Raw genomic sequence first — 19,151 nt, 5'->3', positions numbered from 1 at the left:
GGTGAAGACTGCAGGGAGCGAGCCCCACAGACCGAGTTCGGCCTGCGCCACCTCTCCCCCAGCCGGTGAGTAAATACAGGGAGTCCGGGTGGGGAGAGGCGGGTGCAGAGCGGCCCCGCTTCCAGAGGCCGTTCCAACGGGACCACAGCGTTGGTCCCCGAGCGCGAGTGGCGCTCCTACAAAGACGGCCTAAATTGCTTCAGAGTCCGTAGGGACTCTAGTTTCTGGGGGCAAGGATTCGTCACAGAGCCTCACAAGCTCCCACGGGGCCCGCATTAGTTTCCTTGAGCGCTGGTGCGCTTCAATGGTCCCACATTGCCGGTAGAGCCTGCGAGGCTCCAACGTTCCTGGGGGCATGATTATTTGAGAGCCCGCGAGGCTCCAACCTATGCGGGGGCAGATCATTGAGCGCAGAGGTCGCTCCAACGACGGGGGCAATATTTGCATAGAGCCCGGACAGGCTCTAGGGGGCATTTTGTGCTGTAGAGCCCAGAGGGGCTCAGGGGGCCACACGTGTTGCGTATTGAGAGTCCAGGAGAGGCTCCAACGACTGCCATAATTGTTCTCAGGGCCCAGAGGTGCCCAGGCCCCAGTCCCTACAGCTGCCCAGCACTTAGTGGGCAGCTGCAACGTTTAGGTTGTGCATTGTGCGCCTGGCTTGCGCAGCCTGCGCAGTCGCGCCCTGACATTATTAGCTATTGGTCATTTCTGCACCCCTGAGAGGCCAGTTGGCCTGGGGACAGTTTTGCTGTGTTGTGCCCTCCCCTAGGGTGCTTGGTGATTTGCTTACATGTACCTTTTTTGCGCCTGCGCAATGCCTTCATGATATTTTCTTTCCTAAATTGTGTTTACACCTCTGAATGTTTTTATGCGTCATGTGTAATGTGCGTTTACCCCTACAGGTATTGTGATACTTAGGTGGTTGTTTTTCTCCTAGTACAGGTGGTGCTAGTGAGGTCCTGATTCCCTGCGCAGTATTTTCCTAAGGTGGTTAGGGTTGCGTAGGTGGTACTTCCTGTTACCAGTAGTTACTGGGTATGTGCTATGTTCTAAAGTTTTATTCCTATGTTCTAAGTGCTATTTCTAAAAAGTGCTAATTCCTGACAGTGGTCCATGTGGCCCTGTCCCCTGTATATATAATCCCTTGTAAATTCGGCCCGTGCCTGTTGGCACATTGTAAAGTGTGTGTTTTTATCTAATGTGTTGTGTATAATACAAAGGTTATTTTTATATAATACCCTGTGTGGAGTTTCCTTTGTGGTGGGCCTTGGGTGTTGTTGCTGGGTGCGTGCGCAAACGCTTTACACATCGCCTCAGGGATAAGCCTGTCTGCTCGTGCCAAGCTACCAAGGGGGTGAGCAGGGGTTATCTTTGGCGTGTAACTTCCTTGCCCTGACTAGAGTGTTGGTTTCTGCCTGACTTTGGCGCAAGCCTTAGCCAACCAGAAATCCCATTTCTAACAATGGCGGAATACCCTTGCTTCCCCATCGCTCATCAGATTTCATCCACTAAAGCGACCACCGTCATACCTGCAATTGATGAAGCATTTGCTGCATGGGGCATCCACACAGTGGTGAAGATTGACAATGGCCCACCGTTTAATGGACAAGAATTTGTAGAATTTGTGAGACACCTCAACTTCAAGCATCGGAAAATCACCCCCCTGTGGCCCCAAGCAAACGGGATGGTGGAACGATTCATGGCCACCATCAAAAAGCGAATGCAGCAAGCTGAACTAACTCACCGGGATATTCAGACAGCACTAAATGAAGTACTACAAGCATACAGGACCACACCACACAGCACCACAAATCAATGTCCAGCCACCCTGATGCTCGGGTGGGTTCCTCGCACACGGATACCAAATGCAGACGTCATCACACAGTCCAGACTCACGACTTCAGACCACGAGACCCTGGTAAACCTGGATCGGACTAAGAAGGCAAGGATGAAAGAATATGCAGACCACTGCAGACATGCCAAGACGTCAGACATCAGAGAAGGAGACTGGGTGTTGGTAAGACAAATCCAAAGCAGACAGTCGTTACTATGATTTTCCACTTCGAGTAATGAGAAGAAAAGGGACCATGATTACAGCCGAGGCTGAAGGCAAAAGAATGACCAGGAATGTGTCACACTTCAAAAGGTGCAACCCAACAGCCTACACGTGGGCTCGAGGACCTGACTGGGACACTGACGTGTCAAGTCAAGAGGAGAGCAACCATGAAGAACATGTACGAATATCGGCGACCTGTGAAGGGAGAAGAGAACGTCCTGCCGGTCAATCACAATCCAGTCGGCCAAGAAGAGATCTTCGAAAGCCCATTCGACTTATTGAAGAACTGTGAGACAGGCATTGACATTTCAAAATACAAATGGGGGGAGATGTCATGTCGCAATTTGCCTGTCTCGATTTTGTGCCCGAGTCAGGCATGGCTGGTAGGGGAGGAGCCGTGGGAGGAAGCGGCAGTTCGCGCTAAAGATATAAAAAAATAAAGATGGGTTCCCCTACCGCTCTCCCTGTCTGTGTGTTTCCTGGGGCACGGGGAACATGAAAGATTGTGTATTGCAATATGCCATGTCTGCATGCCATTCCGATATCGTTGGTGGAGGCCCTTTCATCCATTGCATAGCGATTCGATGTCTCGCTAATAGTAGGCCCAACGCCACCAGTCGTTGAAAAGACTTAGGCACATCACAGTCATTACCCAGGAGCACCACCAAAGTCCTGCCAGGCAGTGCATCCCCTGTAATACCACACAAAATTTTGAATATTGCAAGCCAGAAACAATGAACTCCAGGGCAGTGCCATGCCAGATGTGTGAAACCAGCTCCCTGTCCCCACACCAAGGGCAACAGGAACCGTCCAGCAATCCATATTTGAAATATATCGCGCTGGAGTATAATATACCCGGTAAAGGTATTTAAAATGCACAAGTGGATGCCGCCCAATCAACGAGATGGTACGAATTACCGAGCAGCAGTAAGCCCACTGTCTCTCTGGCATTTCTGTGCCCAAATAATTTTGCCATTCCTGACAAGCTTTAGTTAAATATGGGTGCCTACCCTCATGCACAAAAGCATATAATAGCGCTATCGTTCTTCAGGGGGACTGGGTCTGCAGTAGATACGTGAGAGGTGCAATTTCGGGAGGCTCAGATACCTCATCTTCCAATGAGGAAGCAAGGTTCCTCATTGGTTAAGCAAGGTTGAATCATTTACTTGTAGCTGAATCTGTTCCCAATTGCGAAGCACTGTGTCTGTGAAAAAAATCACCCATGCATTTTATCCCCAATTCACACAGTGGTTCAGTCACTGCCCTTTCCCTTCCCAATGTGAACCACATGCACCATTCCAAGGGTAATCATGGGGAATTTGGCAGTTTAATCTGCAGCACATCTGCTAATTTCTTCAAAATATATCTCCTGACACCTATAGTGTCAATAGTGTGGAATCAGTGCTGCGGCTTGTTAAGCAGGAACTGGCGAAGAGACAAAGGGGTCGCTCCATCACGCTCCACCTAAAGGGACCCCACCAAAGCTACATGCAGACTGCCACTGCAGGATGTGTGAAAAGGCGTAAGCCATTCTGAAAACCTGACATTCTGCACACCCTGTGTGTAATTCCCAAGTACACTGCATGTCTTCTATGTAAGACACCCCTATAGCAGGCTTTAGAGCTAAGACAGGGTGCATTATATTACATGTGAGGGCACAACTGCATGAGCAGATACGACCCTGTGATGTCCAGACGTTACAAGTGAGCAGGGAAGCTATCTTAGAGAAATGTACTGGGCACTACTCATTACTAGTTACCCAGCTACATAATGGCTTCACTGACAATACTGATGCCAGTATCGGATGTATGAAGACCTGCACCCAGAGGGCACCTTATAGGTGCCCACTGAAACCTACAAATCCCCTAGTGTACTGGCTGACTGGTATCGACCAGCCTGCCACCACAGATGAGTTTCTGACCTGCTGGAGGTGAGTGCCCGTGCTTTGAGGCCAGAAACAATGTCCACTCCGGAAGAAGGTGTTCACATCTCCTCCAGCCGGATGGCTAGTGATTTAGCATATCCGGGCCAGAGGTTTCAAAGCCACTGCTGTCATTGATGTGCCAACCTGGCTTCCCCCAGTCCTGGTGAACACCACCCCCTGCCCTGAGGCCCATTCAGCAGCAGAGGAGGCGGGAACATTAGTTAGTCAGAAGGCATGTCACACTTGTAGGCTGGGCACACCCCTAAGGTGGGCAGCCTGAAGTGGACAGTCGAGGAAGGGTTTCACCATCTTGTTTTTGGTGCAACTAGGAATTCTGTGTCAGGTTTATGCCCACTCCCCACAGTAAGTGGTCATATAGGCACTTATCAATTTTCATATGTCACTATACTAATTCACCATTAATCCACTATGGGTTCCGAGTAGCATGCTACTCACTGAAAAAAGTGCTTAAACACCTCATTAGGGGTAGCAAGCACTATATAAATGCAACCCTTTCTTCCTCTTCTATCCCTCCGCTATTCTTCTCAATCCAAATAACTGACTAATATCCACCACTCAAATTACTTTCATATTTCACTATACTAATTCACCACTAATCCTTTATGGGTTCCGGAGTAGCGTGTTACTCGCCGAAAAAGTGCTTCAACACCCCATCAGGGGTAACAAGTGCTATATATATATGTAAGCATACCTCTGTCCCTCTTCTATCCCTCTGCTACCCTTCACAATCCAAATAACCAACAAACATATCATCCACCACTCAAATTACTTTCATATTTCAGTATACTAATTCACCACTAATCCTTTATGGCTTTCGGAGTAGCGTGCTACTCGCTTAAAAAGCGCTTCAACACCTCATCAGGGGTAACAAGCGCTATATAAATGCAAACCTTTTTCCATCCTCTATCCCTCCGCTATCCTTTTGAATCCAAAACACTGACTAACCTATCCACCACTCACATTACTTTCATATTTCACTTTACTAATTCAACACTAATCCTTCTTGGGTTACGGTGTAGCGTGCTACTCACTGAAAAAGCGCTTCTAAGCCTTGTCAGGGGTAGGAAGTGCTATATAAATGCAATTACAATACAATACAATGTGCAAATGTGGTAAATCCGATGGGCCATGTAGCAAAAGAAATGCAAACATAGTATGCGCTGCTCTATAGTATGCCTCAAAATCCGGTGCATTAAGTCCTCCTGCTGAATAAGGTAATATAAGTGTGGCCCACTGCATGCATGGTCGTTTACCGGCCCAAGCGAGACACACCAGTAAAGCGCATATAGTACTGAACAATGCCTTTAGCAACAAAAACACTATATTAGTTAAGAAAAACAGAAAGCATGGAAGCACAACCGTTTTCATGATTGCTATCCGACAAATAAGAGAGAGCCGGAGACACACCCACCTGTCAACCGCTTCGGAAAGCCTCTGCACAGCCCTACCATAGTTTTTGCATATAACTATTTCTGGATCAATACGGACCTAGACCCCTAAAAAGCGTACAGGCTCAGTGGTCTACTGGAGCGGGAACTCTATCTAGGTGGGCACCGTTGCCTCAGCAAGCGGAAATATCAGCAATCTATTCCAGTTGATATGCACGCCAGAGTGTCCTCCAAATCATACCACTTCACGCAGAACTGGAGACAAGTTACGCTCGGGCTTGCAAACATACAATAGCGTATCATATGCATATGCAGAAATTATAAGATTGTAAAGTGCACAAGTGAAATGTTCCGCCACCAGGCATATAAAAGCGGAGAGAGCAGACACCCCTGGTGTGTGCCTCTTGTGATAGTAATTGGAGCTGAGATCAGGCCATTTACTCTCACATGCATCACTATCTCCCTATACAAGGCTCAGACCAGCATTAAAAAGGTGTCAACAACCCTTACGCGTTGCAGCACCACCAGCATAAAGTTCCATTCAAATGAAGAAAACGCTTTCTCCACGTCTAAGAAAATGGCTACAGCTGGATCAATTCGAGAGATTGTGCCTAACAGGGTGTGAAAATTGTAAGGACTTGGGATGAACCCAGACTGCTCTGGACCAACAAGGCCAGGAAGAAAGGGTGCCAACCTATTGGCCAAAACGTTTTGTATCAGTATTAAGTAATGATAATGACCTATAAGAAGAGCAGTGGTCGGCTGGTTTGCCTGGTTTAGTTAGGGAAATCAACAATGCATCCCACATGGTCAGAGGCATCAGTCCCCCTTTGGACGATCTCCCCAAAAAGATTATCTAGGTCTGGAATAAGTTTATCCTGATAGGCCTTGTTGAAGGCCACTGTGAGGTCATAAGCACCGGGTGCATTACTACTAGGCATATCTTTCAAATGCTGTTTGGGTTGGGGAGAGGGGAGCCATTAGCCACTTCCTATGAGTCATAGCAATATGGGTCAGGTAGTCCGCCACGGCCTGATCATCATAACTGAGTCGCGAAGTGCATAATTTGGAATAATACCTCCGAAACCTCTCTGCAGCTTGTGCAACACCACACACAGGCTCTCCCCTCTAATCCAGCACTATCAGCACTTCATTTTCTTCACGGCTAGGTATGACCAAGGCTGCAGAGTAGGCCTTTCGCCCTTCCCGTATACCCTAGCAATAGCATACCTTCCCAAGTTGTTACCTCCTTCCCGTCTAACTCATTATACTCATCCAATTTGGCAATAATCTGCTCCAATATATGGGGTTCTGCTGTCTCCTGAGAAGAGAGTTCCAGCTTGGCTAATTCAGTCTCCAACCTCCGCAAATGACTTCTAATGGAACAAAGTACCCCTGCGTGTTTTTTAATAGTAACCCTGTGAATGTAAGCTTTAAAGGCCTCCCAAATAGTAGCCATTTGTGTAACTGAGCCTAAGTTAGTATCAAAATATTAATTGATCGATTGTGCCAGCTCTTCGCAGAATACTGCGTTAAGCAGGGAATACTGCGGAAAGAGCCAGGTGAATGCCTCCGGTCGCAGATTCTCGACGTTCAGGACCAATTGTACCTGCAAGCGATCAGAGTATGTACAAGGTAAATGATTGCACTGACGGAGACCTGGCTGAACCCCTCCTCGGTACCCGACATCGCCATAGCCATCCCGGAAGGCTACAAGATCACCTGCAAGGACCGCACCAACAGAGTAGGAGGAGGAATTGCCATCGTCCACAGGAACACTCTCAAAATCTCGACATACACCAACGACACCCTCAGCACCACCGAATACCTGCACTTCCAGATCCACACCGACCCCAACACCACCCTCAGAGGTACCCTCGTCTACAGACCCCCAGACCCCGACCGCAGTTCAGCGACTCCATTGCTGACTTCATCAGCACACACGCCCTCGCCTCCATGGACTACATCCTACTCGGGGACCTGAACTTACACCTCAAGAACAACAATGACCCCAACTCTTACACCCTGATCGCCACCCTTGGACTCAGACAACTCGTCACAGCACTCACCCACTCCGCCGGCCACACGCTTGATCCCATCTTCTCAGCAAGCTCCCACGTCTTCTTCAATCACACCACCGAACTCCACTGGACCGACCACCGCTGCATCCACTTCACCTTCTGGAAACCCACCACCACACCCAGCAGATGCCTCGCCGCCGCTGGAGCAAAGTCATCGAAGACCAGCTAACCCCCACTCTCGCCCAGAGCACACCCGCAGACCCGACCGACCCCGACGCCGCAGTCCGTAACCTCAGACAGTGGATCAACAACTGAACCAACACCCTCGGCCCGCTCAAGAAGCCCTCCAACACCCACCCCAGCAAGAAAGCCAGCTGGTTCACCGAAGACCTCCAGGCCGCCAAGCGAACCTGCCGAAAACTTGAAAAAAACTGGATCCGTGAATGAACACCAGAAAGCTACACAGCCCACAAGAACGCCACCCGCAGACACCACCACCTCATCAGATCCGCCAAAAGGACCTCCTTCAAACACCGCCTAGACAACAACGCACACAACAGCAAAGAGCTCTTCAACATCGTGAAGGAACTCTCCAACCCCATCTCCAACACCAACGACATCCCACCTTCACAAGACCTGTGCGACTTGCTGGCCACCTTGTTCCATCGCAAGATCGCAGACATCCACGACAGCTTCGACGCCGTCACCACCCCGGCAACCGCTGAGACCCCCGCTCCCACGACCACCACCAGCACCAGCCGCCTGCTCTCCTGGACCAACATCAACTATGACGACACCATCAAGATCATGAACACCGTTCACTCCGGATCCCCGGAAGACCCCTGCCCACACCACATCTTCAACAAAGCCAGCAGCACCATCGCACCCCATCTCCGGAAAACCATCAACATCTCCTTTGAGACAGCGACTTTCCCGGAGAGCTGGAAGCACGCAGAGATCAACGCCTTACTCAAGAAATCCAAGGTGGACCCCAAGGACCTGAAGCACTTCCGACCCATCTCCCTGCTCCCGTTCCTGGCGAAGATCATCAAAAAAGGCCAGCAACAAACAACTGACCAGCTTCCTCGAGGAGAACAGCATCCTGGACCCGTCCCAGTCCGGGTTCCGCAGCAACCACAGCACCAAAGCTGCCCTCATCGCCGCCATTGATGACATCAGGACCCTGCTTGACAACGGAGAACCGTGGCCCTCATCCTCCTGGACCTGTCAGCCACCTTCGACACGGTCTGCCACCGCACACTATGAACACGCCTCTACGATGCTGGAATCCAAGAGAAGGCCCTGGACTGGACCACCTTCTTCCTCTCTGGCAGAACACAGAGCGTCCGCCTCCCCCCTTCCGCTCCGAAGCCACCGGGATCATCTGTGGCGTACCCCAAGGCTCATCCCTCAGCCCAACGTAGTTCAATGTCTACATGACACCGCTCGCCCACGTCACACGACGGCACGACCTCAACATCATCTCCTACGCCGACGACACCCAGCTGATCCTCTCCCTCACCAAAGACCCCGACACCGCCAAAACCAACCTCCACGAAGGAATGAAGGCCGTCGCTGACTGGATGAGAAACAGCCGGCTGTAGCTGAACTCGGACAAGATGGAGGTCCTCATCCTCGGATCCACCCCCTCAGCCTGGGACAACTCCTGGTAGCCAACTGCACTAGAGGCACCTCCTACACCCACCGACCACGCAAGCAACCTAGGAGTCATCCTCGACTCAACACTTTCCATGACGAAGCAGGTCAACGCCGTCTCCTCCTCCTGCTTCAACACCCTCCGCATGCTTCGTGGGATCTTCAAGTGGATCCCCACCGAAGCAAGAAGGACGGTCACCCAGGTCCTCGTCAGCAGGAGACTGGACTACGGAAACGCACTCTACGCAGGAGCCCCGGACAAACTCCTGAAACGGCTCCAACGCATACAGAACGCTTCTGCACGCCTGATCCTCGACATCCTTCGCCGCAGCCACATCACACCCCACCTGAGAGACCTGCACTGGCTCCCTATCAACAAGAGGATAACCTTCAAACTCCTCACCCACGCACACAAGGCACTCCACAACACCGGACCAGTGTACCTCAACAACCAACTCAGCCTCTACACCCCCATCAGCCTGCTCCGCTCCGCAGACCGCGCCCTTGCCACCGTCCCCCGCATCCGAAGAGTGACCACCTCACCGCAAAGACATGGAACACCCTCCCCATCCGCCTGTGGCAGACCGAAGACCTTCTAACCTTCAGGAGACTTCTCAAGACCTGGCTCTTCGAACAGTAGCAGCTCCCCCCCCAGCGCCTTTAGACCCTCACGGGTATGTAGTGTGCTCTATAAATGCTATGATTGATTGATTGATTGATATATTAGACAACAAACTGCGGGAAACAAGCCAGTAGTCAATAAGCGTGTGAATGTTGTGAATAGAAGAGTAATGAGTGAACTCCCTACCATGTGGGAAACGATAGCGTCATGCATCCATCGGGCCATTATTCTTGGCGATTGCAGCTATAACGCTGGCTACCACTGACAGCCGTCTTGGAGGGCCTCTGGAGCGGTCCAACTCAGGGGGCTGTACACAAATAAAGTTACCACCCCACATCTGCGGGATGTTGCCATAGCAAGCTATTTTACTATGGAGGGAATGATAAAACTGCAGATCATCATAATTTGGTCCATAAATCCTCCATATGACATTCCACAACTACATATCTCGCACCCGAGTCCACACAAACATCCTGTATACTAAATCCCTGGCGAGCCCTCACCGTTAAAAACTGCCTCCTTGCCTCCTGCACATGTGGGGTGAAGTCATGGAAGATGGATAGTTCTGTTCCCATGTAGCTAAGAGTTTGTAATTCTCTAGTGTGATATAGCACAGCATCCCTGTCCCTATAGTTAAGTAAACGTGCTATAATTGGACGAGCCTTTGTCTCTAGCACCAGACACGCAGCCAAGGAGTGGTGAGCACCTTCAACTATGAACGTATCAGAGAAGGTCTCACGTCCCAGCAAAGTTATAAGTTTCTCCATGAAGGTTTCCATATTGCCTGTAGCCATGGTCTCTGCAAGGCCCACAATGCAAAGGGTATTCTACTGAGAGCGAACTTCTAAATCTTCAGACCTACTTTGCAGGGTCGATTAGGTTTCTCCATCTGTTTCTGACTCCCTGCAGATGTGGCCTGAACATCCTCAGCCTCCGACACTGCTTTCTACCATGCCTAGTCATTCTACATGTTTATCAATACATTCTGACATTCTGTACATTTTGTAAAATAGGGAATCAATCTTACCATCAATCGTAGTAGGACTCTGCTGCATCGTTGTCAGGATTTGCCATAGCTCACTTCCCAACTCCGCACCAGAGGCATCAGGGTCCGGCTTGGGCATCACCGCACCGTCCTCAGGCACCCTCGTCGATTTATGTTGTACAAACTGTAACTTTGGCTGATTTTTATCAGGCTTCCCCATTGCAGTACGACGGTAGAACCCACCTCTTCTAACAATTACAGAGAGTGCTCAACTCATGGCAATACCTTTTCTGGATGCCTGCAGCTGGGGACTACACTCCTTCCTTGTCTGTGTATGGGCACCTATTACTCGTGCAATCTATTAGGTAGGCATCTCATCATCAGGGTATTAGCCACTTGCCCCACCAAACATGAGCACATAAGGGGAGAGCAATAGAGTAGACTGCTGATGTGTCCTGTATGGCTAGAACAGACCCAACCCTTCCTGGGCATCAGAGTTCCTAGTGCATCAGCACCTCAGTATGTCCAATTAATGCCAGGACTCCTCTGTCAAACCGCAGTGCAGAACTCATCAAAGTTCCTTGGGTCTCAGCATGACCCCTGTGTCGTCGTTTACCACATGCAAGGGAGGTTGGTGCAGCTCCAGCTGTCCAGCGTAGGCTCAGTTACCAGGGAGATCCCCGCCTCACGGGACAGAGTGACACACGGCCCATTACTCTCAGCCACACCGTGATGAGTGTCTTCCCAAGACGCCACTCGCAACTAGCACCGCAGGGATGGCACGGAGCCAGCAACAACCCCCGGCAGCTCAGCCAAGCCGGCACAGAGCTCAGCGAGAAACTGCAGCCAGCGTGGGCCTCACGAGAGCCCAGGGCAGCCCCGCAGCTGAAGTTGGTATTGCCACCAGATCCCAGGAAAATGCCTTCCCCTGCTCACCTCCTTACAGCTGTCTTGGGATCGATCAGCAGCGCAGAGCACCATCCGCAGCGCCTTGTCTCTGCCTCCCGACCGCCAGATGGTGGTGCGCTCTCCGCAGGCGCTCCGTCCACAGCAGCGTGATCCATGCCGCCAGGACTGCCGTATTATCAGTCCTCGTTGGACTCCGGGCCTGCTAGCAGGAAAGGTGACCTAAGGGGATGCTCTCTCACGGAGGTCATGGAGCCATCGAGCACCTCAGAATCTATAAAGCAAAGGGCAGTCCCATGCAACTCTGTAATTGTTGCGACGTAGAAGAATTTTGCAGGATAGTGGTGACAGCCACAGGAGTTTGCCTAAGCAGTGGCCATCTTGAGGCCAGGCAAGCTTCGCTCCTTACCATGTTGGCACATTTTAAAATGTTTCTAAGAAAAAAAACATTAGGAAGCGGGGTAATCAGATTGTCGTCAATGTTTTAAAAGACATATAATGATTATTGGCTTTACTTAAAGTTTGGCAGACAAGATACTCAATCACAAACGAAGTGGATGTCCCAATTGCTGCATTACAAACGCATTACAGCCTATGGTACTTTTAATACAGTGGATGGGTGTAAGAAATGGGGTCTCTAGTTTGCTGTGGTTTGCGCCCTCTACAAGTAGGGACCCTCACTCTAGTCAGGGTAAGGGAGTCACACAGCTAACAGATCACCTGCTCACCCCCTTGGTAGCTTGGCACAAGCAGTCAGGTTTACCTCAGAGGCAGTGTGTAAAGTATTTGTACATACACACACACACACACATAGTAACACAGTGAAAACACTACAAAAGGAGTCCACACTAGTTTAGAAAAATAGCCAACATTTATCTGAATAAAACAAGACCAAAACGGCAAAAATCAAAATATAGCTTTTGAAGGATTAGGCAAGTTTAATCTATAGAAATCAATGGATGAGTGTGTTTTAGCACTAAGTTCCTTAGATGCATAAAAAATCAAAGATGGTGTGAGGTGCAGGGGAGTTGAGGCACCAGAAAAGCAAAACATTGCATTGGTTTCTTACTACGCAGGGGAGGTGATGCATTGGTTCTTTACTGCTGGGCAGGAGAGGTAATGCAGTGGTTCCTTACTGCTGGGCAGGGGAGGTGATGCGTTGGTTCCTTACTGGTAGGGGAGGTGATGCGTCGGTTTCCAGACATGTGGCCTCGGTTCCTTACTGTGGTGCGGTGCTGATAAAGAATCGGCGCCCAGGGACAATGAGTTGAAAATCCAGACGTGCTGCTTCGATTCCACAGTGATGAAGCAGGTGCTGCGTCAAAGTTGGAGCAGTGCGTCATGGACTTCGGTGCTGCGGTGCTCAAAACGCATGCTGCAGCGGTTCTTCTGATGGGCTGTGATGACATTTCTTGGGCCTGCTTTGTAAACTGTCATCGTTGCAACAAGCGGTGACCATGCTCCCGTGCTGGCATCTGCCATGCCTCGAATTTTGCTGTGATGCATCGATAAAACAGATGCTGGGAGTTGATGTGTGGATTTTCTCCTTACGATCACCAGATTGCACTTTCAAGGCCCAGGAATTGGATTTGGCACCACTTGGCAAGTCAGGACTCTCAGCAGAAGAGCCCAGGCACTGGCAGTCTTTGATGGCTGTGAAACTTCTTAACAGGAGGTAAGCTCACCTCAAGCCCTTTGAGAACCTTGGAAGCAGGATACATTAAGCAAAGTCTAGTCCTTTCACTCCAAGGACAGAAGCAGCAAGGCAGCAGTCCAACACAGTAAAGTAAACAGCAAAGTAGCAGTCCCTGCTGACAGCTTCTCCAGCTTTTCCACTCAGCAGAGTGTCCTCAGTTCAGAAGTGTCGGCGATTCAGTACGTATACCCCTTTTTGCCTTTGAAGTAGGCAAAGTTTAAAGGAAAATCTTTGTAGTGCACAAGACCCTGCTTTTCCCAGTCCTGACTCAGACATACTACAGGGAGATGGAGACTGCTTTGTATGAGGACAGGCACAGCCCTATTCAAGGGTCAGTGACAACTCCTTCCAAAACTCTAGCTCAGGAAGACCCATGAGCCTGGTGATGGGCCATCAGGATTTGCAGGGCACACATCTGCTCCCTTTGTGTGACAGTCTAGAGGGAATGCACAAACAGCCCAACTGTCATCCGACCCAGACGTGTATTCCCCAGGCAGGCAGAGGCACAGAATGTTAAGCAAGAAAGTTCACCAAAATATGTATTTTAAAATTGTGAGTTCAATGACACCAAACTCCAAATCTCTGTTTGCTCCCAGTGGGAAATTAAACTAAAAAGATATTTCAATGAAATCCCTATGTTATCCTATGGGAGAGATAGGCCTCGCTGTAGTGAAAAATGAAATTAGCTGAATTTCACTATGAGGACATATAAAACACACCACTACATGTCTTAGCTTTTCAATAAACTACACCCAGCTCATGGGGCTGCCTTGGGCTTACCTTAGGGGTGACTTACATGGTGTAAAATGGAAGGTTTGGGCCTGGCAAATGGGTACAATTGCCAGGTCGACATGGCAGTGTAAAATTGCCCACTCAGGCACTGCAGTGGCAGGTCTGAGGCACATTTGCAGGCTACTCATGTGGGTGGCACAATCAGTGCTGCAGGCCCACTGGTAGCATTTGATTTACAAGTCCTGAGCACACATGGTGCACTTTGCTAGGGACTTATTAGTAAATCAGATATGGCAATCATGGATAAACCAATCACCAGTACAATTTAGGGAGACAGCATATGCACCTTAGCACTGGTTAGCAGTGGTAAAGAGTCCTAAAGCCAACATAAACAGGTCAGACAAAATAGGAGGAAGAAGGCAAAAAGTTTGGGGAGAACCCTGCCGAAAGAGCCATGCCCAACAACGGGATATACACATTTTGACAGAACAGCCCATCCACCAATATGTAAGGCCCTATTTGTCAAAATGTCTGCAATGTTCTGTAGCCCACCACATAATAGAAGGGAAATTAGACACATGAATCTATAGATAGTTTATAATACAGCTCCCATTTTCACTCGAAATTAGCAAGGACCTTATATCATGCTTACTCATATCACCCTGCCGCTTTGAAGATCAAACCTTATGGAGAACATTTAAGAGCTAGGCATGGTAGCGAAAGTGAAAATATGTTTGAACAAGAAGTAAAGGAAAGACATGAAAGTGTGTACACAAGGTTTATTATCAGAACCTCCTTAGAGATACGTTCTATGCAGTAGAAGATTAGAATAAAAAGTATGTATTTTTTAAGAAGAGATGGGAAAAGTCTAAAAAGGTTGTTTAGCACTTGGGGCACATATTGGGGAGAGGAGTTGGCCTAACAGCTAGGGCGGTCGACCTCGAATCTGGGGAACTGAGTTCGAGTCTCGGCATTGACTCTGCTCATCCAGTGACTGCGGGCAAATCACTTAATATCCCCGTCCCTAACAAAAATTAATGTGTCCTCATGTAACGCAACTGGTGCTATGTAAAGCGCTCTGATACCCGATACCTTCGGGTCAAGTTAGCGCAATATAAAACTCCGTAAAAAAAGACAACAACAAAAAACTTGCGTTTCATAACATGGGGTAAACCCATGGATTTATCTAACTGCCAAAACTTTATCCTCAGATTCGAAATGAGGTAGGGGATTACTGAGGTGGGAAGATAGAACAAGCACCAATGTTTGGTCAGTTCTGTGTCATAAATCGGAGGCATTCTTCAAAAGGTTTCCTGTGGCCAGGATGTGGCAAACTTGTTTTAACAGAGGTTGAAATCTTTCACGACAATATGATCTCCTCACACCATTTAAGCTACAAACGTTCTAGAAGGAAAAAGAGGAATCAAGGTATAAAAATAAATTCAACAAAAAGGTCTGAACTTTACACACTGTACCCTATCCAGCTGGTGATGGTTAAACGGTCCCTGCTGTTTGTTGATCTGTCGAATATTTGAGATAAACCTAAAGTTTAACATGTACATTCTGATATGTTTACCACACAGAAAAGGTTCACCAGGAGATCGACCGTGTGATTGGCCAAAGTCGCCCGCCTTGTATGGAAGACCGCAGCAAGATGCCATACACTGAAGCTGTGATCCATGAGATTCAGCGCTTTATTGATGTCTTCCCAATAAATCTACCCCATGCAGTGACGCGGGATACAACATTTAGAGGCTACACCCTCCCAAAGGTAATAAAAAGAAAACACATTATATCTTAATATGACGGAAAACTGTCATTATGCCAAATTAGATTATGTGATGAAAGACAGCATGAAACAGATGAGTAAAAACTGCAGTGTCAATTTACTACTCAGTGGTGACATGGTTAATATAATATACATTGTTCATAATTTGGGTTCCTACTGTTCTTATTTGCATATTCGTCCGTATTTGCACATATAGATTTTTGGATATTTGTTTTTACGGTTAATCGATATTTATTTTGTGTTTCGTGAAAAATTACATTTCAAATAGTGTATTTCTGCAGTAATTTAATTGATACATTGATTAGATTGATAAATGTACACTCATACTGGCATACCTGATGGATCTTAGCACTAAAGGCATTCATTTATTATAAATTAATACACTCTTATGAAAACATGATAGTACAGATATTTGCTTATCTGCAGCCATTTCAACTTTTTAGGCTACTTTTACTGTTCTTAACTCCGCTGCATGTCAATCTACATATGTATTGTATGACTGCATTGAAAATTACTCCAAAAATCCCTCCTTTCCTTTTCTCTCTATTTAAAAATAAATACAGGCAGAGGAAAGGGTGGTTTTCTACATTTATCTGTAAAAATCAGTAAAAACAGATAATATGGAGACTAATTCATAATAGTTGCAGTGGCATAACGAAATTTGAGGGGGCACCTGTGAAAAGTATATGGAGTGGGTCCAGTCAGGAGAACTCACGCCAGGGGCTCCCACCCTGCACAGTGTCAGGGGGTGTGGGGGCACTGGAGCTCGCCCCCCCCGTGGCACGGGGGCTGCGGGGGCAAATGTTATGCCTCTGAATAGAAGTCCATGTTTGTTAGTTTTCTACCTATCTTGCTTGCTATAATTGCTTGGCTATGAGTTCCAGACTTAGCATTACACTTTACCAGTAGATGTTCGTAGGTCTAGTCTCATTACTCACAAGCTTTTACGTTCATCCAAAATAGTACTCTCGCCAAGGTCAAATATATGTGGCATCCTCACTTAACAATTAAAAGAAAGCACAAGTTTACTGAAAAGCTACTAAATACCTGCAGAGAGGCTTGTGATACATTATGCATGCATGGTTCCTCTAACACATTATATTCAGCCCTTAAATAAACAAGAATAAAGTAACCCAGAAACAACTCTACAGCAGATGTGCAAACATAGGGACATTTTCACCGTGGGAGGAGGGGACGGGGCCTTGAAGGGGCAGGGCTTAGTGCAGAGCATCAACCGAGGGACTTTAAATTCAGTGGCTCTCCCCTCTGTAGCGTCTTCCCCAGCCCGGGAGCATGCAACACAGATTACAACATACACAGGAGCTTCGGTTGAGCATAACTTAATTCTCCAATGTTCATTCACCAAGTGTCCATTACATCACACTTTCAAAACCCCACCCAATCGCCTCCTCCAGATCGTACACAATTACTGTCTCGGAGTCAGCTTCACACCTAAAGGGTCCTAGTGTTCATGGTATTGATAGGCTATACCTCCCCCCAGTTAAACAGAAAGTGACAGTCATCAGTTCAATTACATTTCTTCAATCAGTCTACGAAGACCTTGCACTTGTCTGCCAGTCGAGGTAGTCCTGGGTGGCTGCGGTCCATCCTCACTGGGTAATGGGGGCACAGAGTCGGGTATGAGAAGTAGTGTTCGCTTCAGCGTGGTTCTATGAGATGGTGAATGGTTAGGTAAGTGTTTAAAATGTGATGTGTCTCGAGTGATGGATTTCTCTGGGTGACTTGCTGTCACCATGTGTCCTTTGCTACCCAACACCTGTAAACGATCTGTAGCGCATGGGGTGTCCATCTTTTGTCCTTGCCTCTGCTTTATCAGTACCCAGTATCCTTTGTCAAAGACTGTTTCCTGAGCATGTTGGCACTGATCAACAAACACTTACATTTTACTCTTTTGAGCAGCATCCATGTCACAAAGTTTGTCAGTGTTCACTGGCAGATCTGAGGACCACAGAGGTATTTTTGTTCTGATCACTCTTCCAAATAACAATGTAACTGAACCCTCGCCCACTGTGGAGTGAGGGGTTGATCGATAGGCTCAGGGAACATGGTACAGTGCTTGGTTCAAGTTGAACCCTACCAATGCAGCTCATTGTATTACCCTCTTGAAGGTGCCCATAAATCTTTTGACTATAGCGTTGGCTTGAGGCCAGAGGGGTGTGCTCTTTTGGTGTTTGAAGTCGAGTCATGTGAAGAATTCCTTGAATTCTTTACTGTTGAAGGGTGAACCATTGTCTGACTTGAGAATCTCTGGGATGCTCCAGGTTGTAAAGATGTCACCAAGCCTATCTCTGAATTTTTCATGGGCCGTTGAGGAAAGCATTTCCACCAAGGGAAAGCAAGAATATTCATCTATGATTAACATGAGATGCTGTCCATTCCCCAGTGGTCCAAAGAAATTGACGGCGACTCTCCCCCCAGCCTGTGCAGGAAGATCGGACATTGTCACCAGATGCTGGGTCACCTTAGGGGACAAACAATTACAGATGTGGCATGCTTTCAGTTCTCTTTCTACTCTCTCATCCAATCTCGGACACCACTCCCTTTCTCTTAGCGCTCTTTTTGTGGCCACAGTGTCCTTTGTGTGCCAACTCTATGACCTTTTGCCTCAGGCTTTCAGGCATAACGATTCTTGAGCCTCTCAATATTATTCCTTCTGGGGGTGACTGCTAACTCATCCTGAAAATATTTGAACTTGTGAAGTTTGGTTTTGTCGGCCAGATGTCAGGTACTTTGTCTCCATGATTGTGCCTCAATGGGCTCTTTAACTATGGCCACATCCTTGTCTCCATTGGTGGCAGCAATGATCTAATCTACAGACAGAGCCACAGGTGTTCTAGACCTTACGATGAAATTGAGGTACTCTTCAGAAGTTCCTGACGTTGATCTTTAAAGATGTAGCAGTGCTCGTGAAAAGTAATCCGCTGGGGTTTGATCTTTTCCTGGTTTGTATACAATCTCATAATCGTACTTCTGCAGCCTCAATCCCCACAGTTCAATGCAAGGAGGCATCTTAGCCTTAGGGTGTCTCAATATGGTGAGCAAAGCCTGATGATCTGTGATAACAGTAAATTGTTTCCCATAGAGAAACACCTGGAAATGTTTGCTGGTCCATACCACAGCTATACTCTCCTTTTCTAGCTGGGAGTAGGCACGTTCTTCTTAGGATAGGCTTCAACTGGCATATGCCACTATATGTATCATGGCACTGGGTGCGTTACCCTGTTGAGCAAGAATGACCCCTAGCACCACCTAGCTCGCATCTACAGTGACTTTGGTGTGCAGCTTGGGATCAAAGTAGCCCATTACCATTGCATTTGCAATCACACATTTTATT

The 19,151-nt window shown here is 48.0% G+C and overlaps 1 protein-coding gene across 1 annotated transcript in view; it reads left to right on the top strand.

Annotated features, from left to right (window-relative positions):
• Nucleotides 1-19,151, top strand: part of LOC146798118 (cytochrome P450 2C11-like) — a 359,895-nt gene that overhangs the window by 307,552 nt on the left and 33,192 nt on the right. Inside the window, exon 7 of the mRNA XM_085625339.1 lies at nucleotides 15,591-15,778. Coding sequence (XP_085481465.1) covers nucleotides 15,591-15,778 — 188 coding nt within the window. The remainder of the gene's footprint in view (nucleotides 1-15,590; nucleotides 15,779-19,151) is intronic.

Source organism: Triturus cristatus, chromosome 9, assembly GCF_964204655.1.
Source record: "Triturus cristatus chromosome 9, aTriCri1.1, whole genome shotgun sequence".
NCBI classification, from domain to species: domain Eukaryota; kingdom Metazoa; phylum Chordata; class Amphibia; order Caudata; family Salamandridae; genus Triturus; species Triturus cristatus.
Note: the sequence above shows the minus strand (reverse complement) of the source record. Positions and strands in the feature narration are given on the sequence as shown.